General features: G+C 41.9%; 1 protein-coding gene across 2 annotated transcripts in view; it reads right to left on the minus strand.

Annotated features, from left to right (window-relative positions):
• Nucleotides 1–24,521, minus strand: part of CCDC81 (coiled-coil domain containing 81) — a 42,172-nt gene extending 17,651 nt beyond the window's left edge. Inside the window, exons 1-8 of one of the 2 annotated variants that reach the window (XM_024987681.2) lie at nucleotides 24,371–24,521; nucleotides 24,079–24,265; nucleotides 17,185–17,246; nucleotides 13,883–14,039; nucleotides 12,075–12,331; nucleotides 7,164–7,243; nucleotides 4,388–4,509; nucleotides 463–586 (exon numbers count right to left, since the gene is read on the minus strand). In XM_024987681.2, coding sequence (XP_024843449.1) covers nucleotides 463–586; nucleotides 4,388–4,509; nucleotides 7,164–7,243; nucleotides 12,075–12,331; nucleotides 13,883–14,039; nucleotides 17,185–17,246; nucleotides 24,079–24,157 — 881 coding nt within the window. In that variant the 5' untranslated portion in view covers nucleotides 24,158–24,265; nucleotides 24,371–24,521. Of the gene's footprint in view, nucleotides 1–462; nucleotides 587–4,387; nucleotides 4,510–7,163; nucleotides 7,244–12,074; nucleotides 12,332–13,882; nucleotides 14,040–17,184; nucleotides 17,247–24,078 lie in introns of both variants that reach the window. The other variant, XM_010820823.4, reaches the window with a different exon arrangement.
• Nucleotides 24,522–26,907: the final 2,386 nt, after the last annotated feature.

Below are 26,907 nucleotides of genomic sequence, written 5' to 3' on the forward strand. Positions count from 1 at the left end.
GTGTGCTGCAGCCCATGGGGTTGCAAAGAGTCGCCAAACTTAGTAACTAAACAACAACAAAGCCATGTTTGGCAAAAATGCTTTCCAATTTGATCTAAACATGAACCTGTATCATATTATAATATCCACACACAGAAAACAAGAGAGGCTTTCCCGAATTCATAAGGGAAGTTAGATGTTTCTTCCTCTGTGCTGTTTTGTTTCCACCTCCGTGGTAGCATTTATCCTACTGAATCATAACTTATTACTCTGGTTTTCCCACAGGTTGTGAGTGCTGGTCATCATTACCACCTTCATCACCTGGCATGCAAGTGTATGTTAGATGCTAGAATGTGGCATCAGGAATAGTGGATGAAGGAATGAATGAAAAAATGAATGCTTATTTAAAATTCCCTACATCAAGAAAGGGCGTGAAAATATATTTAGTAAAATGCAACAGAAAAAAAATACCCAGTGCATTACCTTTCAAGGTTCATATTCCTCCCACCACTCCCATTCTGCTCCAGTTTATTTGGCAAACGGACATTTGTCCCTTTGACAGAAGAGACAGTCGGTCTATCTTGAGCTGTCTTGGGTGATAAAATCTCTGTAGAATGAATGAAAGTGAGTTTCCTTTTAACTCTAAATCAGTGGTTTGTACGTAACACAGATTTTAAAAACTCATAATTTTACTTGGGAAAATTTTCACATAAAATGCACTTTCTCATTTTAAATTATTGTCCCTTGGCCCTAGTGTGGTTAAAATATCTATTTTGCTGTATACTTATTACATGTAAAGGCTCTGGCTGGGCACTTTAAAAAATACAAGAGGCAAGTCTCTGCCCTTGAAGATCTTTCAATAAATATAGTTGGAGAGGAAAAATAAGATACAAACAGAAAACACAAGAGCTCTCAGTTGTGGAGGTCTTTCCACCTGCTAAAAATACTAAGTGTTTTATACACATTATATAAATAGCAACTCAGGAGAAGGATGCAGAATATCTGAATCTCAGATAAATGGTGCCATCTTTAAGTCTGACAGAGGAGATGAAGGGAGCCAGTTCAGAATCCATTGATGAGAGAAGTTTCCATGGAGGAAGTGAAATGTGAAAGGGCTACTAAGAGAAATAGAGACACAGACATAGAGAACAAACATACAGACACCAAGGGGGAAAGAGTGAGGGGCGGAAGGAACCGGAAGACTGGGGTGGACATATCCCAATACTACTATACTATGGTACTATACTATGTACAAGAACTTCCCTGGTGGCTCAGACAGTAAAGTGTCTGTCTACAATGTGGGAGACCCAGGTTCGAGCCCTGGGTTGGGAAGATACCCTGGAGAAGGAAATGGCAATCCACTCCAGTATTATTGCCTGGAAAATCCCATGGACAGAGGAGCCTGGTAGGCTACAGTCTATCCAGTACTAATGCTACTACACTATGGTACTATACTATGTACTCCAGTACTAATGCTACTACACTATGGTACTATACTATGTACTCCAGTACTAATACTACTATACTATGGTACTATACTATGTACTCCAGTACTAATACTACTATACTCTTGTACTATACAATGTACTCCAGTACTAATACTACTATACTATGGTACTATACTATGGTACTGTACTATGTACTCCAGTACTACTGATGCCAAGTATAAAATAGATAATGAATGAGGACACACTGAATAGAAGAGGGAGTACTACTTAATGCAATCACTGTGGTGGCCTGAATGGGAAAGAAGCCCAAGCAATAGGGGATATATGTACAGATACAGCTCAGTCACTGTGCTCTTGAGTAGAAACTAACACAACACTGTAAGGCAACTGTACTCCAATGAAAATTAATTTAAAAAGAAAAAAAAAAGGTTGATAAGAGGAGAGTAGGATTGGGATAGACTGTAAGAAAAGGAAGGGAATTCCAGGCAGGAGAAGAGTGAACAAAAGCTTGAAGTCAAGGCAGAGCAAGGCATGTTAGGAGAAGATGAACAGACAATTTAACTCTAGAAAGAGTCCATAGGAAACTGACAAGTGAAGCTAAAGAATGAAAGCATCTATCAGGCTAAAAGCTGATGTGTAATCCTGTAGGCCACATGTCACAAAACCAACATTCACAAGCCAACATTTACCCATTGATAAATGTTTTGTTTGGCCTAGTTAGCATTTTTTTTGGAATGTCAATTAGTACTGAACACTGGACTCAGTGGGAGAAGGCAAGAGTGGGATGATTTGAGGGAATAACATTGAAACATATACCTTACCACATGTAAAAGAGATGACCAGGGCAACTTTGATGCATGAAGCAGGGCACCCAAAGCTGGTCTTCTGTGACAACCCAGAGGGGTGGGGTGGGGAGGGAGGTGGGAGTGGGGTTCAGGATGGGAGGGGACACATGTATACCTGTGGCTGATTCATGCTGATGTATGGCAAAACCATCACAATATTGTAAAATAATTATCCTCCAATTAAAATAAATTAAATAAAAACAATTAATAGATTTCACAAGTCAGGATCTCTGCTTCTCTTGAAAAATCAGGCAATTTGCTACCACTTGGCTGACATTTGCACTCATCTCACACGCTAGTAAACTAATGCTCAAAATTCTCCAAGCCAGGCTTCAGCAATACGTGAACCGTGAACTTCCAGATGTTCAAGCTGGTTTTAGAAAAGGCAGAGGAACCAGAGATCAAATTGTCAACATCTGCTGGATCGTGGAAAAAGCAAGAGAGTTCCAGAAAAACATCTATTTCTGCTTTATTGACTATGTCAAAGCCTTTGACTGTGTGGATCACAATAAACTGTGGAAAATTCTGAAAGAAGTGGCAATACCAGACCACCTGACCTGCCTCTTGAGAAATCTGTATGCAGGTCAGAAAGCAACAGTTAGAACTGGACATGGAACAACAGACTGGTTCCAAATAGGAAAAGGAGTACGTCAAGGCTGTATATTGTCACCCTGCTTATTTAACTTATAAGCAGAGTACATCATGAGAAAAGCTGGGCTGGAAGAAGCACAAGCTGGAATCAAGATTGCCAGGAGAAATATCAATAACCTCAGATATGCAGATGACACCACCCTTATGGCAGAAAGTGAAGAGGAACTCAAAAGCCTCTTGATGAAAGTGAAAGAGGAGAGTGAAAAAGTTGGCTTAAAGCTCAACATTCAGAAAACGAAGATCATGGCATCTGGTCCCATCACTTCATGGGAAATAGATGGGGAAACAGTGGAAACAGTGGCAGACTTTATTTTGGGGGGCTCCAAAATCACTGCAGATGGTGACTGCAACCATGAAATTAAAAGACGCTTACTCCTTGGAAGGAAAGTTATGACCAACCTAGATGGCATATTCAAAAGCAGAGACATTACTTTGCCAACAAAGGTCTGTCTAGTCAAGGCTATGGCTTTTCCAGTAGTCATGTATGGATGTGAGAGTTGGACTGTGAAGAAAGCTGAGCGCCAAAGAATTGATGCTTTTGAACTGTGGTGCTGGAGAAGACTCTTGAGAGTCCCTTGGACTGCAAGGAGGTCCAACCAGTCCATTCTAAAGGAGATCAGTCCTGGGTATTCTTTGGAAGGAATGATGCTGAAGCTGAAACTCCTGTACTTTGGCCACCTCATGCGAAGAGTTGACTCATTGGAAAAGACCCCGATGCTGGGAGGGATTGGGGGCAGGAAGAAAAGGGGACGACAGAGGATGAGACGGCTGGATGGCATCACCCACTCGATGGATGTGAGTTTGAGTGAACTCCAAGAGTTGGTGATAGACAGGGAGGCCTTGTGTGCTGCAATTCATGGGGTCACAAAGAGTCGGACATGACTGAGCGACTGAACTGAACTGGCTTACATTTCCACAAATCAATAATCTGCTAGAGGAATAAGTCTCCAAGTATATAGTCTGGCAACCCCTGGGAACCCCTAGGAGTCTTTCAAAAAGTCTTTGAAGTCCTAGGATTTTCCTCACATGCCCCAACCAAAACAATATATTACAACAGATTATATGATGACACAGATATGAGAATCTGCTATCTTCTATAAATCCAGGTGTCAAAGATGTAAAACTACCACTCTTCATTTTTCATAAAAAATATTGATACATGTCTCCCTACCATGTGACATCCAGCCCAGTTCATGCATTTATGTTACCTGCCTAGATCTTCCAGGCAGCTGAGTTTTGAGTAGTGGGGAGTCAGCAAAGAGATCACAGTCTAAAAGTCTGAGTGTCATAAAATGGTTAGGGTGAGATACAGGATTCCAGGAATAGGAGATGTTTGTTAGAGAGAAGAATACAGTGATTATTCATGAAATGAACTTTATTTTGACCATCAGAGTTGCTAAGCAATATGGTGTGGCTCACAAGTAGTAAAGAGGAACAGATTATACCCAGAAATCAATGACCTACCTGGGACACCCACTTCTTTGTCTGACTGGTCTTTTAATTTGTCCTTCTTCTGTTCATTCTGTCCATCTTCTTCTGCAATGGTCTCCATAGGTGGTTTGTTCTCCATCTCCTTGAGCTCAATCCTGGAATGAGCCAAGATGTGTCCATAGGCGAATGTGTAAAGCCAAGTTAGCTGATTGATTCTGAATGAAATAAGCTTACGTGCCTCAAGGAGGAGAAGTGCTTTTATTCGCTGAGTACGAATCATGGACTCATTCTCTTTGAGGTTAAGCCTGGGAGCCAACCAAGACCCTTCCCAACCCAAAGAAGCTCTTATATAGATAAACTGCTCTGAAGGCCTGGATTAAAGTTTTTGGGTTTTATTTCAGCTTGGATTCATTTGTCTTTTCTAGCTCTGTAAGCAGATCCCACAGTCCTGAAACAGTGGATGGTGGCCACTGGATAACTTGGAGGCATGGATTCAGGGACTGGTAGGCAGGGTATGCCCAGAAGTGAGCACTCCTCTCCTCCCTCTTCCTCCTCCTCACTGCTCCATCCTCTCCCCAGGCAAAAGTGAGGGGCTTACAAAGGCGAGGGGGAAGAGGTTTATTCAGCTGATGTCAGTAACTGCAGCTTTTCTCTGGTCCCAGGAATGGGGTACTGGGTTAGAGGTGGGAAGGAAGGGTGGGGCGGGCATGGTGCTTGCAGTACATTCAGAGGCCAAGCTTCACATAAAGGAAACGCCTACATTTGCTTTGAGGATTCGAGCCCTCCTGTCCATTGCCAGGCTCTCTAATGGACAGGACCGTCCATCTGTCCCTTAACTAACTACAATTATTTCCCTCCTGGAGTGCTTAAGCCAAACTATGTCCAAGGGGACAGCCAAATCTGCCTCCCAAAATACAATCAAAATAAAGTTATTTTGAATCCGTGGATTTCTGTTTAATGGGTAAGACAACATGCTGCAGTGGAAACAGCACTGAGACGGTCAGGGGCCACGGCTTCCGACTGGGCCCCCCCGCTGTGTAATCATTTCATCTGGAGGATGAAGAGGCTGGACTAATTAATCTTTAATGCTTATTCTCCCCCTCTCACTGATTATGCTGAGGTCTGTATCATATAGCTTTTCCAGGAAGGACTGGTTCCAAACCAACAAACGGAAAAGGATGTCACAGACGCCCTCCCCCTCCTCCCCTCCCCCGCCACCAAAAAATATGAGAAAATACTCTGAGACAAAAAAAATGAGAAAGCTATTTTGGGAAATAGTTTACTATTTCCCAAACTTCCTTTCCCCAAAATGCATAGTAGTTAGTGGCACAGCAATTAAGATTAAAAATATGATTAAGAGCTCATAATGGGTAAGTAATGACCAAACTGGAAATAAAACCCAACTCTCCTGACTCCTATTGAAGTGCTTTTAATGCTGCATCCTGAAACTGCAGATGTGACTGCAGCCATGAAATTAAAAGATGCTTGCTCCTTGGAAGAAAAATTATGACCAACCTAGACAGCATATTCAAAAGCAGAGACATTACTTTGCCAACAAAGGTCCATGTAGTCAAAGCTATGGTTTTTCCAGTAGTCATGTATTGATGTAAGAGTTGGAATATAAAGAAAGCTGAGTGCTGAAGAATTGATGCTTTTGAACTATGGTGTTGGAGAATACATTTGAGAGTCCCTTGGACAACAAGGAGATCCAACCAGCCCATCCTAAAGGAAGCAAGTCCTGAATATTCACTGGAAGGACTGATGCTGAAGCTGAAACTCCAATATTTTGGCCACCTGATGCAAAGAACTGACTCATTGGAAAAGACCCTGATGCTGGGAAAGATTCAAGGTGGGAGGAGAAGGGGACAACAGAGGATGAGATGGTTGGATGGCATAACTGACTCAGTGGACATGAGTTTGAGTAAACTCTGGAAGTTGGTGATGGACAGGGAGGCCTGGTGTGCTGAGGTTCATGGGGTCGAAAAGAGTTGGACACAACTGAGCAACTGAACTAACTGGAGTGATACTTCACTTGTTAAAAAAAAAAAAAAAGAATTAAAACTACATGCTGAACACCAAAAACTAACACAACATTGCAAATGAACTATACTTCAATAAAATTTTTAATTAAAAATAGAATTAAAGTTATAATTAATTTTGCTCCTTTATAAAATTATAATACATATCTCAAGTGGTTGTAGTAAAGATTAAATGCAAGACTATTAAGGGCTTAACAATATCTGGCAACTAGTAAGTGCTCCATAGATGATTGCTATTATTATTGTCATTGTAATATTATCATTGTTGTTATCATTATCATTATTATATTCAGCAGCATCAGCAGCCATTGAAAACACTCACTATGCTGTTGGGGTGAAGCTATACCTTGTCTAGCCCCTTCCGTGGTAAAAATCAAATCTTAGACAACTGTTAGTCTAGAGTGCATGATGAGGAAGGGACTAGGTCAGAGGAAGGGGTGAAAGGTAGAAGAAAGCCTAGTGGATGAGAAAAATTTTACTGATACTTGCGAGGACTAAGGTTGGTGGGAGGCAGTAAGAGAATTCCCAGGGAACCAAGAGTTGGTTTTTTTTTTTTTTTTTTTTTTAAAGTATTCTAAGTGTCCATTGTTTTTTAACTACAGAAAGTGCATACAATAAATTCATTTGCTGGAACACAGAGAGAGAGCAAGAGAGAGCTGCACTAGATAGAGCATGAGCTAGAGAATTCAGGTGCGAAACACTGTCCAATTCCATCAACAGGTCTGCAAGGACGGCCACGCCCGGAGGAACCTATAGAGGAAAGCACTGACCTTGGAAATGCAAGCACGTTGCTGGGTCGCTTCCCCAAGTTCTCTCTGCTAGACAACACTGAGTCCACTGTGTCAGGCCTCTGGGGACAGGGAAAAAGACAGGTTACATTTGGGCTGTGGTCCAGGACACAGACAATCAGAGCCACAGGCTGCTCAAAAGCCTCAGACTACCATGATACCCTCCACTGTTATTTCTGTTTAGGGCTTAAAGTCTAGAACTTAACATCCAATGAAGAATGATCTCATTTATCAAAGAAGTCACCTTGCTTGGTCCCATCCCAATTTCATTGATGCTGCCTTTTCTCAAACCATTTCCTCCTTGGAAACTGCCCTCAGGGTTGACAGCTCCTCATCTTTAAGAGGACAGCCAACTTCTTGAAACTCTCAGGAATACGAGCAAGCTGGCTAGTTCCACTCTTGACCCAAATAACTCTAAAACTGGGTAGCTGAGAGACGGACTTTGGAGTCAGCTATCCTCATGCTTAAATCCCCACACTGCTAACGCAAGAAGATCAAACCAGTCAATCCTAAAGGAAATCAACCCTGAATATTCTTTGGAAGGACTGATGCTGAATCTCCAATACTTTGGCCAGCTGATGCAAAGAGCTGACTCATTGGAAAAGCCCTGACACTGGGAAAGACTGAGGGCAAAAGGAGAAAGGAGTGACAGAGGATGAGATGGTTGGATGGCATCATCCACTCAAGGGACATGAGTTTGAGCAAGCTCCGGAAGATAGTGAAGGACAGGGAAGACTGGCATGCTGCAGTCCATGGGGTCACAAAGAGTCAGACATGACTGAGGGACTGAACAACAACAGCTATAAAGCTTTAGACCCTAGATATGTGGGATCAAATTCACAGGACTTTTAGGAGGTACTATATATAAGTGGCTAGCACATAAAAGCACTCCACAAATAGTGACAATTACAATTATTATAAATAATATATATTTATTATAATCTACAAATCTTATTTATAATATAATTTATAAAATATTTAATAATTGTATATTATATATAATAATCACATTATTAAATTATACTAGTATAGAATAACAGGTAAAATTATTCTTTTTGGATTAATGATGTGGTTTACAAAAGGCTTTGAAGGAGATTCTAAAGATCTAAGTTTTAAAAATATTTTGAGCTAACGCAGCATCACTGAAATTAGCACACAACTTCCTAAGAGAACTCTTCTACAAGACAGCACTCGGGTTTACGTTATGGAACATTTAGGGAAAAAACAGTCACTCTCACAACTTTACAGCAGTTTCCCGAAATGCGTTTTACAGGTATTAATGAATATTGACTCAACCTAGAGTTCCATGATTAAATACTTACAGGCAGTTAAAGCTGCTTCTTTCCAGCCAGACTTCTCAGGTACTTTAACATACCTATGTGCTTTGGCCTATAGAGCTTTTTTTATAGGATATCCATCAAGAGCAGTTCTTTTGGAAAACTCTCCTTAAAAGGTACATCTTAGAGTACAGCAGGCCAAATGAAGCATTATCCTGTCTTTTAAACATGTATCAAAGCTTACAAAGCTCTGCATAATCCCTGAGGGTGAGAGATGGAGCAGCACTTTGGCCTTGTTTCTGATTTTGCACATCCTGCCCGTGTTTTAATAAAAACGAGAGGGTGATACTCACGTGTGTGTGTCTCCACTCTGCACACACAGGGTTGGCATCCCTCTGAGCCATCCTGTATGAAGCCAGGATGTGGAGAAAACACCAAGGGCCTAAGTAGGCATGACTCCATCTCCTAAACCCCCATCCCAGAGCACCACAAAAGGATAAATCAGAAGGGAGAATTAAACCATATGTATAACATTTTCTTTCATAGCTCTTTCTTTAAAAAAAAAAAAAAAGAAAGTCAGGCTTTTGTTCTATGGGTCACAAGATTATATAACATTCATGATAATCCAATCCATCCATCCCAAATTAGTACATTCAGATTCAATTAGTTCTCAACAAGGACCTATTTGTATATATAGCACCTAGAACTCTGCTCAATGCTATGTGACAGCCTGGATGGGAGGGGAGTTTGGGGGAGAATGGATACATGTATATGTATGGCCAAATCCCTTCACTGTTCACCTGAAACTATCACCCCAAAACAAAATAAAAGATTTTTTAAAAGTTTCACAATTTCATTCACTTAAGAATGAAATACTTAAGAATATATCTACCTAAAGAAACAAAAGACCTATATATATAAAACTATAAACCACTGATGAAAGAAATCAAAGAGGACACAAATAGATGGAGAAATATACCATGTTCATGGATTGGAAGAATCAATATAGTGAAAATGAGTATAATACACAAAGCAATCTATAGATTCAATGCAATGCCTATCGAGCTACCAACGGGATTTTTCACAGAACTAGAACAAATAATTTCACAATTTGTATGGAAATACAAAAAACCTCGAATAGGCCAAAGCAATCTTGAAAAAGAAGAATGGAACTGGAGGAATCAACCTGCCTGACTTCAGGCACTACTACAAAGCTACAGTCATCAAGACAGTATGGTACGGGCACAAAGACAGAAATATAGATCAATGGAACAAAATAGAAAGCCCAAAGATAAATCCACGCACATATGGACACCTTATCTTTGACAAAGGAGGCAAGAATATACAATGGAGAAAAGACAATCTCTTTAACTAGTGGTGCTGGGGAAATTGGTCAACCACTTGTAAAAGAATGAAACTAGAACACTTTCTAACACCATACACAAAAATAAATTCAAATGGATTAAAGATCTAAATGTAAGACCAGAAACTATAAAACTCCTAGAGGAAAACATAGGCAAAACACTCTCTGACATAAATCAAAGCAGGATCCTCTATGACCCACCTCCCAGCGTATTGGAAATAAAAGCAAAACTAAACAAATGGGACCTAATTAAACTTAAAAGCTTTTGCACAACAAAGGAAACTATAAGCAAGGTGGAAAGACGGCCTTCAGAATGGGAGAAAATAATAGCAAACGAAGCAACTGACAAATAATTAATCTCAAAAATATACAAGCAACTCCTACAGCTCAATTCCAGAAAAATAAATGACCCAATCAAAAAGTGGCCCAAAGAACTAAACGGACAGTTCTCCAAAGAAGACATACAGATGGCTAACAAACACATGAAAAGATGTTCAACATCACTCATTATCAGAGAAATGCAAATCAAAACCACAATGAGGTACCATCTCACAACGGTCAGAATGGCTGCTATCCAAAAATCTACAAACAATAAATACTGGAGAGGGTGTGGGGAAAAGGGAACCCTCTTACACTGTTGATGGGAATGCAAACTAGTACAGCCACTATGGAGAACAGTGTGGAGATTCCTTAAAAAACTGGAAATAGAACTGCCATATGACCCAGAAATCCCACTGCTGGGCACACACACCGAGGAAACCAGAATTGAGACACGTGTACCCCAATGTTTATCAGAGCACTGTTTATAATAGCCAGAACATGGAAGCAACCTAGATGTCCATCAGCAGACAAATGGATAAGAAAGCTGTGGTACATATACACGATGGAATATTACTCAGCCATTAAAAAGAATACATTTGAATCAGTTCTAATGAGGTGGATGAAACTGGAGCCTATTATACAGAGTGAAGTAAGCCAGAAAGAAAAACACCAATACTGTATACTAACACATATATGTGGAATTTAGAAAGATGGTAATGATGACCCTATATGCAAGACAGCAAAAGAGACACAGATGTATAGAACAGTCTTTTGGACTCTGTGGGAGAAGGCGAGGGTGAGATAATCTGAGAGAATAGCATTGACACGTGTATATTATCATATGTGAAACAGATCTCCAGTCCAGGTTTGATGCATGAGACAGGACACTCAGGGCTGGTGCACTGGGATGACCCTGAGGGATGGGATGGGGAGGAAGGTGGGAGGGAGGGTCAGGATGGGGAACACATGTACACCCATGGCTGATTCATATCAATGTATGGCAAAACCCACTAAAATATTGTAAAGTAATTAGCCTCCAACTAAAATAAATTGAAAAAAGAAAAAAGGATTTTCAGTTAGCTCTGTTGAATGATTGTTTCACTGCCTCCTTAAAGTCTGCAATGTCCAACTTGGCACGAAGGTCACACCAGCTATAACAGTTAACGGTGAATGGTCAACTATGAAATTTCTTCTAAACAATGCAAATTAAAAGCTGAATATACATTTCTATGACTTGAATTAGATTTTTCTGTAGACTTTCATTAAAATAAAATAGTGTAATCGGCACAAAAAGAGTAATTAGGAAGTCTTGGCTTAAATTTCAGTTCCACTGCTGAACTCCTAGACTTCCCACACAACCTCTCTGAACCCCATTTTTCTCACTGGTAAAATCAGGATAATAATTCTGGTTTTATAATGTTTTGAGAGTCAAATGAAATAATATATGTAGAAAAAAAAGTTTTTAAACTATAAGGTACTATCCTATAAAATGTTCATAATTATGAGTTTCTACTACTGTTTATAATTTTTCAGTTGGCACTGACACAAAACTTAGTTCTTTAACCTTCTAACTTTTTTGTCAAAGAGTTAATCATCTATAAACAAGCACTTCTTTGACTTGGGGTAACTGCCATTTAAAATATGTCAACCTTGTTGTTGTTTTAGTTGCTAAGTCCTGTCTGACTCTTTACGACCCTCTGGACTGTAGCCCACCAGGTCCCTCTGTCCAGGGGATTTTCCAGGTAAGAATACTGGAGTGGGTTGCCATTTCCTCCTCCAGGGGATCTTCCCGACCCAGGGATTGAACCTGCGTCTCCTGCGTTGGCAGGCAGATTCTTTACCACTGAGCCACCAGGGAAGCCCTTGTCAATCTTAAAGATAACACATTTACAGATTCAGAAAGGGGTTAGGAGAAAGAAAACAGTAATTTACATTTGCTAGGGCTTTTGCCAAAGCCCCGCTTCCATCCATTGTACAAAGGAAGTCCTTATAGAATCTCATCTTGACTTTGCTGTCTTTGATCATGAGGACCCCGATTCCTTTGAATGTAAACTCCACATTTTGTTTGATGGAAATGGATCGTGACAAAAAAAGCAGCGTCTCCTTCACACATCCTTCCACTATATCTCTGCTAAATGGACCCTCCAAGGATATCATGACAAAATTAAGTGGAACTATTGGGATATCACCTAGAGGAGAAAGGGGGAGAGGAAAGAATTGGAGATTATAACAAAGACATAGCATACACACTCACAAATAATCACTTGATTCTCACTTAATACTTAAAAACAGAACTGTACCTGTGAAGCCTTTAGTTGTACTCTTTAATGCTCAATTAAATTTTCCCTAAAAGTAGAATGTTTTTGCTCAGAACAAGCACAATTAGCTTTCTAAACTGTGCTACAGATAAGCTTTTCATTCTCTCTTGTTGAAAGAGAAAGCCCACCCAAAGCAATGAAGACCCAGTGTAGTCAAAAATAAATACATTTTTAAATGGTTGAAAAATCCATCAAATTTACCATACAGAATACAGGCATAACAAATTCTAAGTATAGCTTGTTGGTATTTGTTTTTCCAATATATCATTTTTCGGTAGAAAGTTACTCTGCAAATTAACTTCCAGAGATGTTAACATAAAGGCAAGTTCCAGCCTTTTCACCTTGTCGGCACTGGGGGTAGATGAACTCTCTTCATCCAGATATAAGTCTGATGCAGGAGGGCATGATAAGGAAAGTCAAAAGGAACACAACCAGAAATTAGGAGAGAACCCTCCCACTCCAAGTAACCAGGGCAGGTATCACATAAAGCCACACCCTGAAACTGGAATTCAAGTATCCTGGAGAAGGCGTCATGTATCCCCCCATGTCTCTAGCACCTGGGACAAGACTGCCATGTCGTTGGCCCTTAGTAAATATTTGTGGAGGGGAAAAAGGAAGGAGGCAAAAGGAGGGAAGAAGGGAAGAAGGAAGCAAAGGAAAGAAGGAGATTTAGGATGTGAGAGGTGTGTAAGGTATTAAGTCTTTACAGAATTATTAACCTGCTGCTAAGTTGCTTCAGTCGTGTCCAACTCTGTGCAACCCTACAGACAGCAGCCCACCAGGCTCCGCTGTCCCTGGGATTCTCCAGGCAAGAACACTGGAGTGGGTTGCCATTTCCTTCTCCAATGCATGAAAGTGAAAAGTCAAAGTGAAGTCACTCAGTCGTGTCCGACTCTTCACAACCCCATGGACTGCAGCCTACCAGGCTCCTCCATCCATGGGATTTTCCAGGCAAGAGTACAGGAGTGGGGTGCCATTGCCTTCTCCATTAACCTTCTAACAACTTTTAAATTTCAATAATTTCTATGATATACAATAGAAACTCAGTTGATCTTTTCCTAGTTGATATTAACTGTGATTCTTCCAACCAGTAATCCTAATTAACTTTCTCTTCTTTATAATCACTTTTAATTTCTTAGATCTGAAATACATATAAAATCTGCATGACTCAGTGATGTGGCTTTTATATAAATTTGCCTTGATGTCATATCCGGCCTTGAGCTTCTGAGGTTGAAAATGACTTGCAAAAAGACTGTATATTATTCCCTACCTCAGCCCCTCCCTCTGACAAAGGTATCACATGAAAAGAGAGCTTCTCAAAGCAGAAAGCAGTAAAGCCACAATTGGCCAAGCATTGCCCTTTCATTTTCATCCCCTGGCTAGTCACGTTCTGGGAAAGTCTTTAAAATAAAATCTGTTTACCAGGAGTATATACTCTGTTTTGTTTGAGTCCATGAATCTGTACTAACTTCTCTGCCATGATAAACACGGGCCTCTGAATTAGGAAAAACTTCTTGTTTCCCACCTCAAGCTTTTGTCTCATGAAAGTGAAAGTTCCAAGTCCTGGAATCTGAACTCCCTGAAAAGATAAAGGGGAAAAAAAAAAAATCAACAGAGAGAATTCACTGAAATGTAAAGAAAAATAATCCTTAGCACTGTTATCCCAAAGCATATGAAGAAATTTAAGCATGTGCCTTAAAATTCAATGCTCTTTATGACCCATTACAGCTTTAGTATTTCATGACTCTAAGTTTTCAAAGAAGTATAAAATGTAATATCTCAATCCACAGTGCTTTTCTGATCCATCATCTCCATATCATTCAAAGGCTGTGAGGACTAAGAAAACATGTATGGGGACTTCCCAGCGGTCCAGTGGCTAAGACCCTGTGCTCCCAGTGCAGGGGGCCTGGGTTTGATCCCTGGTAGAGGAACTGTATCCCACATACCACTACTAAGACCTGGTATAGTCAAACAAATAAAATTTTTTTTTAATGTATGGATGCCATAGCTGCTTTTAATCTTTATCTAAGATTACTTTGCCAACAAAGGTCCATCTAGTCAAGGCTATGATTTTTCCAGTGGTCATGTATGGATGTGAGAGTTGGACTGTGAAGAAGGCTGAGCGCCGAAGAATTGATGCTTTTGTGTTGGAGAAGACTCTTGAGAGTCCCTTGGACTGCAAGGAGATCCAACCAGTCCATTCTAAAGGAGATCAGCCCTGGGTGTTCTTTGGAAGGAATGATGCTAAAGCTGAAACTCCAGTACTTTGGCCACCTCATGCGAAGAGTTGACTCATTGGAAAAGACCCTGATGCTGGGAGGGATTGGGGGCAGGAGGAGAAGGGGACGACAGAGGATGAGATAGCTGGATGGCATCACTGACTCGATGGACATGAGTTTGAGTGAACTCCGGGAGTTGGTGATGGACAGGGAGGCCTGGCGTGCTGCAATTCATGGGGTCGCAAAGAGTCGGACACGACTGAGCGACTGAACTGAACTGAACTGAACTGAAGATTACTCTTGTCCTAAAAAGAGATGGAAATACCAGACTACCTTACCTGCCTCCTGAGAAATCTGTATGCAGGTCAAGAAGCAACAGTTAGAACCAGACATGAAACAACAGATTGGTTCCAAATCGGGAAAGGAGCACATCAAGGATGCATACTGTCACCCTGTTTATTTCACTTATATGCAGAGTACATCATGTGAAATGCCAGGCTAGATGACGCCCAGGCTGGAAACAAGATTACTGGGAGAAATATCAATAACCTCAGATACGCAGATGATACCAGAAAGCGAAGAAGAACTAAAGAGCCTCTTGATGAAAATGAAAGAAGAGAGTGGAAAACTTGGCTTAAAACTCAACATTCAGAAAACTTAAGATCGTGGCATCTGGTCCCACCACTTCATGGCAAATAGATGGGAAAACAATGGAAACAGTGACAGACTTTATTTGGGGCTTTCAAAATCACTGCAGATAGTGACTGCAGCCATGAAATTAAAAGACACTTGCTCCTTGAAAGAAAAGCTATGACCAACCTAGACAGCATATTAAAAAGCAGAGATATTACTCTGCCAACAAAGGTTCATCTAGTCAAAGCTATGTTTTTTTCAGTAGTCATGTATGGATGTGAGAGTTGGACTATAAAGAAAGCTGAGTGCCAAAGAATTGATGCTTTTGAACTGTGATGTTGGAAAAGACCCTTAAGAGTCCCTTGGACTGCAAGGAGATCCAACCAGTCCATCCTAAAGGAAATCAGTCCTGACTGTTCATTGGAAGGACTGATGCTGAGGCTGAAACTCTAATACTTTGGCCACGTCACCAACTCAATGGGCATGAGTTTGAGCAAGCTCCGAGAGTTGGTGATGGACAGGGAAGCCTGGCGTGCTGTGGTCCGTGGTGGGGCAGAGAGTCAGACACGACTGAGCGACTGAACTGAACTGACTGAAATTGTGTGGCATTTTAAATTTTAATCCCTTGCCATCAGGGGAGAGATTTTCTGCTTCCTCATTCTCTCTTTTAAAAAAAAAAAACAACGTTTATTTATTTACTTGTCTGCACCAGATCTCAGTTGTGGCACACAGTGTCTTGATCTTCGCTGCGGTGTATGGGATCTTTTAGTTATGGCATGTGGGATCTAGAACCCTAAATAGGGATCAAACCCAAGCTCCTGGCATTGGGAGCATGGAGGATTAACCACTGGAACACCAAGGAAGTCCCTCTCATTCTTTATGGTAGGTTTATTGTCCCTCACTTAAAATCAGACGACCCAAAACATCAAAGATACGTGCCCTAGTGTGGTGATCTTGGTTAATGCGCAGAAGCAAAAGATTTTGGCTCTCACTCTAGAGCTCTGTCTTCATGGAAACATCATACATCAAAGGTTACAAAGTCTAATGCTATAGGAGCCAAGAAAGGATGCAAGGAAGTGAAGGTACAGAGCCAGAGAATGTGATGGCTCAGGAGTGCATGCCCCATCTAAAGGGGAGAGACCCTTGTCAGCTTCAGCCAAGCGTCACATGTACTGAACAAAAACTGATTTTGTTAATCGGCTGATTTTTCAAGGAAAAAAAAATTTGTACAAACTCCCAATTTTAAATTCTGATGACTAATTCAAATTATCAGATCAAACAAATAGATTTCATGGATGAATTCAGATCAAAGGTTCTCATATTGGGACCTCTGAGTAGGATATAAACGTTTCACAATATCCCAGCACCCTCCAAACTCCCAACATCTCTGTTCAGTTCTGTGGCATCCAAACTCAAGACTTGATGGGGGAGAAATAGGCCAGCCCTGGACAAAGGTTCTCATTTTTGGCAAGTAGAGTTCAGTCCCTGACTGCCTTCATACATTTCAGTTAGAATCCATTCCCTGCAAGGAGGCAAGACAAGAAGCATCATATCCTTCTATAGCCACGCCAGGAACTACCAGATCACAGAGGAACAGAATTCATCTACGTCCTCTGTACACACCTGGACTGATCAGCAATACACTTCCTATCACTGGAACAGCACAACTTTCACATCGTTACCTAAGGGTGAAATCCGTGTCTGTTAAATCTACCAACCACAAGTCCTACGTGTGAGCATCATAAAATCACAGGACTGCAGGTTACACTGGATGGCTCTAAAATCTGCTATCTTTCTCCCAGCAAAACAATTGGAGACTAAGGAGGAAACATTCTTTGATGTCCTATGTTAAAATTAAAGTATAAATCTTACCTTGTGTAAGGATAGCTGCCGTTCCACAAATTCTGACACATTTCCCCAAATAGTAGAAACTTCTAAAATTCAAGGTAAAATATAATGTATGAATAATTTATGAAAGCACACCTGTGATAGTTATCTTAGTGTTCGTAAACAAAAATGTGAATACGAAATACAGAATAAATAATTTACATTATTTAAGTGATAATAATTTCTAATTAATTAAAATTAACAGAAAATAAAGTCACTCCCCAAAGATAATTTTCCTAATAAGCAAAGTTAACTTGCTTTAAATTCCAAAAATGTGAAAGAGGAGGCGAAAGAGAAAGAGAAGGTAGAGAGGAGGTGGAGAAAATCTTTGTAGAATAAAGGGAAGTGTCACAACTTGCCCTTTATTCTATAAACATAGTTGTTGTTAGTTGTGTCAGACTCTTGGCGATCCCATGGACTGTAGTCTGCTAGGCTGCTCTGTCTTTGGAATTCTCCAGACAAGAATACTGGAGTGGGTAGCCATTCCCTTCTCCAGGGGATCTTCCTGACCCAGGGATCAAACCCGGGTCTCCTGCATTGCAGACAGATTCTTAACCATCTGAGTTAACCTAGTGTTATCTAGCCTTTTCTTTATATATATATATATGTATTTATGTGGCTATGCTGAGTCTCAGTTGCAGCACAAGGGATCTTAAATCTTCATTGAGGCATGTGGAACCTTTAGTTGTGGCACACAGGATCTTTTTTTAGTTGTGGCTTGCCAACAAAGTCCGTCTAGTCAAGGCTATGGTTTTTCCAGTGGTCATGTATGGATGTGAGAGTTGGACTGTGAAGAAAGCTGAGTGCCAAAGCATTGATGCTTTTGAACTGTGGTGTTGGAAAAGACTCTTGAGAGTCCCTTGGACTGCAAGGAGATCCAACCAGTCCATTCTAAAGGAGATTGGTCCTGGGTGTTCTTTGGAAGGACTGATGCTAAAGCTGAAACTCCAGTACTTTGGCCACCTCATGCGAAGAGTTGACTCATTGGAAAAGACTCTGATGCTGGGAGGGATTGGGGGCAGGAGGAGAAGGGGACAGAGGATGAGATGGCTGGATGGCATTGCTGACTCGATGGACGTGAGTTTGAGTGAACTCCGGGAGTTGGCGATAGACAGGGAGGCCTAGCGTGCTGCGATTCATGGGGTTGCAAAGAGTCGGACACGACTGAGTGACTGAACTGAACTGTGAACTCTTAGTTGCAGCATGTGGGATCTAGTTCCCCGACCAGGGATCGAACCAGGGCCCCCTGCATTGTGAACATGGAGTCTTAGCCACTGGACCACCAGGGAAGTCCCTAATCTAGGCTTTTCTTAATGACCCATTCAACAAGCTTCTAAGAGTCTACACCATGCCATTTGATTAACATAAGCCTTCATTCTCACACCACTCCATAATACAGGAAGGAGGCCAGGGGCCACTAAAGCATGAAAGATCATTGTCCGTACATTAACTGTCTCTGCACTTTTATTTTTGCTTCATTCTTGACTGCTTTTCACTCTCAGTAGTCACCATTGGACTCCAGCTGTCACTCCTCTCTGCTACGAGTGCTCTGCAGGCTCACTGCCCAGTCTTAATTCACTGCTTCTGATCAGCTGTGCTCTTGATTTCAACAAATATACTAACATTATGTCTAAAATAATAATTTTTAAAAACAGACTTTTGGGTAAGGGTCCAAAGGGCTTTACTTTGAATTGGGACATAGACTTCACACTTTCTACTTTGAATGATCAGAGGGAGGCCTTCTATGCTTATTTTCTTGTTCTGAGCTATGTTCCAGGAAAGCTGTGGTAGAAAAATAAGTAGTTGTCAATTACTAAAGTGTTAATGTATGATATGAAAGAATACTCTGGGTATAACTAATACTCATAAATATAGAAAACCATGTCTATGTTGACATTTCCATTCCAAACTTAGTCATGAGTTTATTACAGATATTTTCCACTAGTGAACTCTCTCTGCAAATCAAGAGTCCTGTGTTTTACTCAAAAGAAAGGATCAAGAACAGTGGCAAATATCAGCTTACCACTTCATGGCATAGATGGAGTTGGGCACAAAAACCCATTCTTTCCCCAGTTTAGAAACTGCTTGATTTACTCTTGTAACTGCTTTTCTAATGGTTTAAACCATTACCTAATGTGGAAAATTGCACTCATTTAATCCTGTATATCAACACTGTAAATATTTTTATTAATATGCCAGAGAATGAACAGGATGGGCAATGAGAAGTAGCAGTGACTCATGGGTTTCCCTAATGGCTCAGTGGGTAAAGAATCCATCTGCAATGCAGGAGATACAGGAGACACCGGTTTGATCCTAAGAGGGTAACAGGCAGGAAGGCTGCTGCTGCTGCTGCTAAGTCGCTTCAGTCGTGTCCGACTCTGTGCGACCCCATAGACGGCAGCCCACCAGGCTCTCCCATCCCTGGGATTCTCCAGGCAAGAACACTGGAGTGGGTTGCCATTTCCTTCTCCAATGGATGAAAGCGAAAAGTGAAAGGGAAGTCGCTCAGTCGTGTCCAACTCTTAGCGACCCCATGGACTGCAGCCTACCAGGCTCCTCCGTCCATGGGATTTTCCAAGCAAGAGTACTGGAGTGGGGTGCCATTGCCTTCTCCAGACAGGAAGGCTAGGGGTCTCCAAACAGAGGAAACAGACTGCAAGTGTCAGATGTTTTTTTATCTCCTTCTTAAGCGGCAGGGGAACAAACTACAAGTGTTAGATATTTTTCCCTTCTCTATACAAATTTAAAAGGAGGTTTCTCTTAAAATTTTGTGTTGCCATGATGACACCTGGTTCCACCTGAACTTAACTTTTCTCAAACCTTGAGCTAACCAATGAATTTTTCTTATGGAAATATTTTTCTTAAGCTATGTTAATGAACTATGTATTTACCCTAGACTCTGACTTTCTCCAAGTCGGTTCCACTTAAGACACAGAACTGATAAGGGCTCAGCAAACCAGTATGTTTTACTCGTACCTTGTTCTCCCAATCTATGTTAATGAAACTGTATATTTACTTGGAAACCTGCCTTTCTGCAAGATTCATGTCAATCATTTTATGGCCTGGGATGACTCACCTGGTACCAATGTTATCTCAAAATGTATGTTGTGGGTGAGGGGCCTGGTGACAGTCTCTGAGTTTTGAGACATTTCCTTTCTCTAATTAGCAGCTGGTAGGAGAAGGCAATGGCACCCCACTCCAGTACTCTTGCCTGGAAAATCCCATGGACTGAGGAGCCTGGTGGGCTGCAGTCCATGGGGTCACTAAGAGTCGGACATGACTGAGCGACTTGACTTTCACTTTTCGCTTTCATCCATTGGAGAAGGAAATGGCAACCCACTCCAGTGTTCTTGCCTGGAGAATCCCAGGCACAGCGGAGCCTGGTGGGCTGCCGTCTATGGGGTCACACAGAGTTGGACACGACTGAAGTGACTTAGCAGCAGCAGCAGCAGCTATATAACATCCAGCTTAAGACTAGCAGGGGGCACTCTTTCTGCCCCCTTCTGATGTCTATATCAGAAGCTTTTCTCTATCTCTTTTATACTTTAATAAAACTTTATTACACAAAAGCTCTGAGCGATCAAGCCTTGTCTCTGGTCCCAGATTGAATTCTTCTCCTCTGGAGGTCAAGAATCCCGGCATCTTTCACAACTCAGCAACAGCCTTTCAATCCCTGGGTTGGGAAGATCCCCTAGAGGAGGAAATGGTAACCCACTCCAGTATTCTTGCTGAAAAATCCTATAGACAGAGGAGCCCGGCAGACTACAGTCCAGAGTCGGACATGACTGAGCATGCGTGCACAGATGGAAGTGACTCTTATGAGCCTCGAGGAACAAGTTGGGTGATGGAAACTCACTCACCAAGAAAACTAGGACTGCATACTACAGCGAGCTGGATGCCAACTCTGCCCTTCACTCTAAATCATGGATATACGGTTTATTAAATATACTCAAGTATTCCTTCTACTCTGTCCCATTCTACTATATATCCCATTCTTCCTCACCCTTACAGACAAAAGAATTCTGTCTGCTGCTGGCTGCTAAGAATTAACAGTCTCAACTGTTTCCTGAATTCAAATTTTCATCATGACTAAAAATATTTAATTCACTAGTGATACAGAATCTCAGTAGCCAGACTTACATGAAGACTTTTGAAAGTCAAAACTGTTAAGCCTTTCACCTAGAGTGATGATATGCAGCTCACATTTCAGGAAAACAATCTGTACCAAAATGAAATGATTTAATTACGGCCGGGAGAAATTGTATAGCTGGCAACCAGACCCTACTGAAAAGACCTGAGCTTAATTAGAAATTTGAAGATCCTCTTTCTTCATTTGAAAGATACATTCAAGTCCAACTGTGTCATTTTACCCTATAAAATCTAATGGGGTGGGAGTGGGGGGCCTCCCTAGTGGCACAGTGGATAAGAATCTGTTTGCCAACGCAAGAGACATGGTTTCCATCCCTGATTTGGGAAAATCCCACATGCTGCAGGGCAGCTAAGCCCATGGACTACAACTACTGAGCCAGGGCTCTAGAACCAGGAAGCTGTAACTACTTAGCCCATATATTGCAACTACTGGAGTCTGCGGGCTTCCCTTGTGGCTCAGCTGGTAAAGAATCCGCCTGCAATGAGGGAGACCTGGGTTCAATCCCTGGGTTGGGAAGATCCCCTGGAGAAGGGAAAGGCTACCCACTCCAGTATTCTGGCCTGGAGAATTCCATGGACTGTATAGTCCATGGGGTCACAAAGAGTAGGACACAACTGAGTGACTTTCACTTCACTTCACTTCACTTCACTGGAGTCTGCACACCCTAGAGCCTGTGCTCAGAAACAAGAGAAGCCACCACAGCGAGAAGCTCTCATGCTGCCCATAGAAAGCAGCCCCCTCTCCCTGCAACTAGAGAAAAGCCCACGAGTGATGAAGACCTGGCACAGTCAGAAATAAATAAATAAAATAATAATTTCTTAAAAATCGAATAGGCAAAGTCTTAGAAGAGCAGAGTTTATTATTCTAAGCTGAAATTTGATATTTTTCACAGAAGGAAAAGGAAAACATGTACATCATTTCCTTCAGGAAATGAAGCCTTTAAGCCTCTGTAATTCAAATGGAACAGACCTGGAAATCTTGCAGACTGTGATTTCTAACTTTGATTTTTTTGCATACACCAAAGTGTCAGGAAAAGAATCACTAAATCTCAAAAGAAAAATACTTCTAATCCAGTCTAAAAAGCAAATTAAAGAATATGCTACTGTTATATTTTTAGGAAAGCTGAGGTTTTTATTTATTTTGACCAAACACTGAAATACCAAGAACCACAAGAAATCATCCCTGGATGTACCTTCCATATTCAATTCAACCTTCATTTAAGTTCAGATTCTAAACATTTTGTGCATTCAAAACCGTATTTTTAAACACAATGCCAAATGTATTCCAGGTAGGAACACTTTATCTTATATATAATCATTATTAAAAAAAAAAAAAGACCAAGTGCCCATTATGTATATTACAGAATAATATATATTTGAAATAAATACTAATATCAAAAGGGAAAGATAAGTCCCCTAACTTTATTAAACTAAAATCCTGATATACAAACAGAGCAAATTAGTATAGAGTGATTTAGACAAGGAAACATATTCCCAGAGCACAGTGCAGTGGGAAGGGCACGCTGTGCTGTGTGTCTGGAGACCTACAGCCTTCCCGCCCCCACGGATTGCTCTCTGTGCAGCCTTCAGTACTTTCAATCGGTTCGCATCTGTAAAATGATGACGGTTCCCTCTAAGTACTAGTGTTGTTGTTTAGTTGCTCAGTCATGTCCAACTCTTTGGTGACCCCATGGACTGTACCCCGCCAGGCTTCTGTGTCCTTGGGATTTCCCGGGTGAAAACACTGGCATGGGTTGTCACAACTCCTGAGCCCTCGGGCCGCAACCGCTGAAGTCGGTTCACCTAGAGCCTGTGCTCTGCAACAGGAGACAGTGCGGTGAGAAGCCGGAGATCTGCAACAATGAGTAACTAACCCCTGCTCGCCACAACTAGAGAAAGCCCGGGCAAAACAATGAAGACCCAGTGCAGCCAAAAATAATTTTTTTTTTAAATCTCGGTGTCACTTTGGAGTTACACTTCTAAGAAACTTTCTAACCAAGCCTAGCAAATTTTCTATAGAACATGTCAAGTCTTCTTCCAAACAGCCATTTCTTTTTTTTAATCTCAGTTTTTTGGTTTTTTTTTTTTTTTATTAACTTTTTTGGCTGCCACAGGCAGCATGTAGTATCTCACTTCCCCAGCCAGGGATGGAACCCATTCACCCACTCCCCTCGCTGCAGAAGCCCAGAGTCTTAACCACTGGACCACCAGGGCAGTCCCTTGATCTCATTTTCTTAACACAACCCTGAGATACCACGGGCAACAAAAGTAGCCTTGCCTTTGCCTGAATTCTGAGAAGGAGCCATTTGGGGGGGTTGTTTGTAGCCAGCATTTATTGAGACTCCACGCTAGTCCCTGTGTGTACATTATCTTATTTAATAAAAACCCCCTCAGCTGGCCCCTTCTCTCATTAAAGAACTCAGTAAACAAAAGTGTCTTAAGACTTAGTGCTCCCAAATGCAGGTGGTCTGGGTTCCATCCCGGGTCAAGGAAGCCCCTCCCACACCGAGCAAGTGAGTGAGTTAGCAAGCGGCACCTAAGACCCAGCGGAGCTAAAGAAATGGAAAGAGCCTTTGGACGTGCACCGTGAATCGGCTGTGATTACCAGCTGCTTGACAAGGCAACACGGGCCCTTCAAGGCCCTCCGGAGACAGGGGATGGGGAGAAGTCCCTTAGCTTTGCCCCAAGCAGGTAAAGGTTCGTCCCCAGCCCCAAGCCCCTGTCGCCTACCCTCCTGGCTCAGCGAGGGCAGCGTGGGCAGCAGGTGCCTGCCGACGTCCTGCAGCGAAGGGAGGATGGTGTCCAGCATCTCTGGTCCCGTCAGGTGGATGCTGCGTCTTTTCTTCTTCAGATGGAGTTTACACAAACGTGGTTGTCCCACTCTCCAGCCCCCCTCTCCTGGGAAATTTGGATGTACCTTAAAAATTACCAAATCTCGATTTTTTTTTCTTTCTTAAACGTTTTTTTCTTGCCGTCCCCCACCCCCCGCCCCCGACTCTGGCTCTCCCTGAAAGGTGCCCACCACAGGAACTCAGAGAGCTGTTCGGCACTTGAATTAAAAAGCGCAAATCCAAGCTCTGGGGACCTTTAGGAGGCCCACTGAGAGGGTCAGCCGGAGCACGGAGCAGGGTAAGGGGACCTCGGGAGGGCGGGCCCGCAGAGAGTAAGGGAGAAGCGTGTTGCTAGGACGCGACAAAGGCTCGCTCCGTTGCTAGGGAGTCAGAATAGGGCCGTGGCCCAGCCCCCTAGGTGTGTCTGGTCCCAGGTGGCCCGGTTGAATCAGAGCTCCAGGCAGAGAGAAATTGGGAAGTAACAATGTTTTTTATTTTTTTCCCTTTCCTTCTTGCCCTGAACAGGGAAGAGACGTGTCGCTTTGGTAATCACCCTGGACAAACCTGGAAATAAGCGTTTGTCCCGAGTGATGGACTTTCTGAGTCTCTGGGTCTGTTTGAGAGCTTGAGTGAGAGCTGGAATTTCTTTGTCTCCTGTTTGGTTTTTCCTAGACTCCCCTCCTAGGAAATGGAGGGCAGGAGGACTGGGGAGGGAGTCGACTTTTTTTTTCATTATAGTCAACTTCTCCTTCCTTCTACACTGAATGACTCTCCTCCTGCAGAACTGTTTTCATACTCTCTCCTCTGCTGACAATGAATTATCACAAAGCAAGCATACCCATGTAAACCCCATTCAGGTCAAGAAATAGAACTCCACCATTACCACAGAAATGCACCTCATTCCCCCTCCTGACATTATTCCAACAAATACCATCAATTAATTTTACCTGTATGTGAACTTTTAGAAGCCTACGGTATGTATGCTTCGGTTGTGGCTCTGTCACTAAACATTGTGAGATTCCTCTGTGATTTCTTCAGTAGCAATTTGTTCATTTTCACTGTTGCATGTTATCCCTTTGTGTGACGATTGCACACTTTATTTATCCATTCCACTGTTGACAGAGACATGAATTGTTTCCCTTTGGAGCTATTCGGAATAATGTTGCTGCAAACATTCTTGAACAAACTTTTTCTTTTCGGCTGTGCTGGGTCTCGGTTGCTAAGTGCTGCTTTCTCTAGTTGCCGAGATCAGGGGCTTCTCAATGGGTGACTTCTCCATGTTAACTCTCATATTTGAGATATGAAGAGAATGTAAAAGCAGTACAAGGAGGGGGAGGTTACTTCTGAGATGACTGGTCTGAATGCTTAGCAAAGAGGTTTGGGATTTACTTGGTGTAGATGGCTCCTGAAGGCTTTGGGATAAGATGACGTGATCACTCACACAGACTATTATATTCTTCAGTATTAAAATGGAGTTGGTATTTCATTATGTGGCATAAAGAATCTATATGTCAGATGGAAACTATTCAGTTGATCCTCAAACAGTACAAATCTGAACTGCCCGGGTCCCTTTGTGTGCAGATTTTTTTCACTAAATATATATGCTGTAGTAACACGGATTCTGAAATAGCTGAATCCATGGATGTGGAACAGCAGATATCAGGGTGGGGGTAGAGGGGCATGAGGTATCAGTTCAGTTCAGTTCAGTTCAGTCGCTCAGTCGTGTCCAGCTCTTTTCGACCCCATGAATCGCAGCACGCCAGGCCTCCCTGTCCATCACCAACTCCCGGAGTTCACCCAGACTCACGTCCATTGAGTCAGTGATGCCATCCAGCCATCTCATCCTCTGTCGTCCCCTTCTTCTCCTGCCCCCAATCCCTCCCAGCATCAGAGTCTTTTCCAATGAGTCAACTCTTCGGATGAGGTGGCCAAAGTACTGGAGTTTCAGCTTTAGCATCATTCCTTCCAAAGAAATCCCAGGGCTGATCTCCTTCAGAATGGACTGGCTGGATCTCCTTGCAGTCCAAGGGACTGTAAAGTTGTGGGGAGGGGTTGGTTCCACTGTGGGGAGGCTTGGCACTCCAAACCTCACCCCCTCCCATTGTTCAAGGGTCAACTGCAATCAGAGAAATTTCTGAGAGAGATGAGGGATAGCCATCCAATAACTAAAAGCATAAGACCATGTCTTGGGAAGATTGACCCCAGAGTGATTAATATCATTGGGAGTGACAGCTGTTTATAAATGTTTGACAGATGAAATGGCAAAGATGTAACACAACTGAAGAAAGGTAAATTAGATAAATGACAAATGAGGATGCTTTGAGACTAAGCTATGGAATGATCTCCCAAGGAAGAAATGTAGGAAAACTCAAGTCAGACTATTAAAAAAAAAGAACATGTCAAGTAATAGATAGCACACTGTCACCACTCTACCTGGTGCACCTGCAGGATGAAAGTCGTACAACAGAACTTTCCCGTGTTTAATAGATGTGACCTCAATGAATAATAAATATGATAATGATACCTATGTATATAACATTATTTATTAATGGATGCTAAGTTAATATTTATGCCGTACTCATCTGACCTGTCATTCTTATAAACATTTTGCATGTTTTCCCCCCATTTCAAATAAGAAAAAATAAAAATGTTGGCAGTTGAAGACCTGAGTTCACACCTGATGTTAGCATAAATAATTTGTATGACTGAAAAAATGTTAATACTTCAG

This window comes from Bos taurus, chromosome 29 (assembly GCF_002263795.3).
Source record: "Bos taurus isolate L1 Dominette 01449 registration number 42190680 breed Hereford chromosome 29, ARS-UCD2.0, whole genome shotgun sequence".
NCBI lineage: Eukaryota > Metazoa > Chordata > Mammalia > Artiodactyla > Bovidae > Bos > Bos taurus.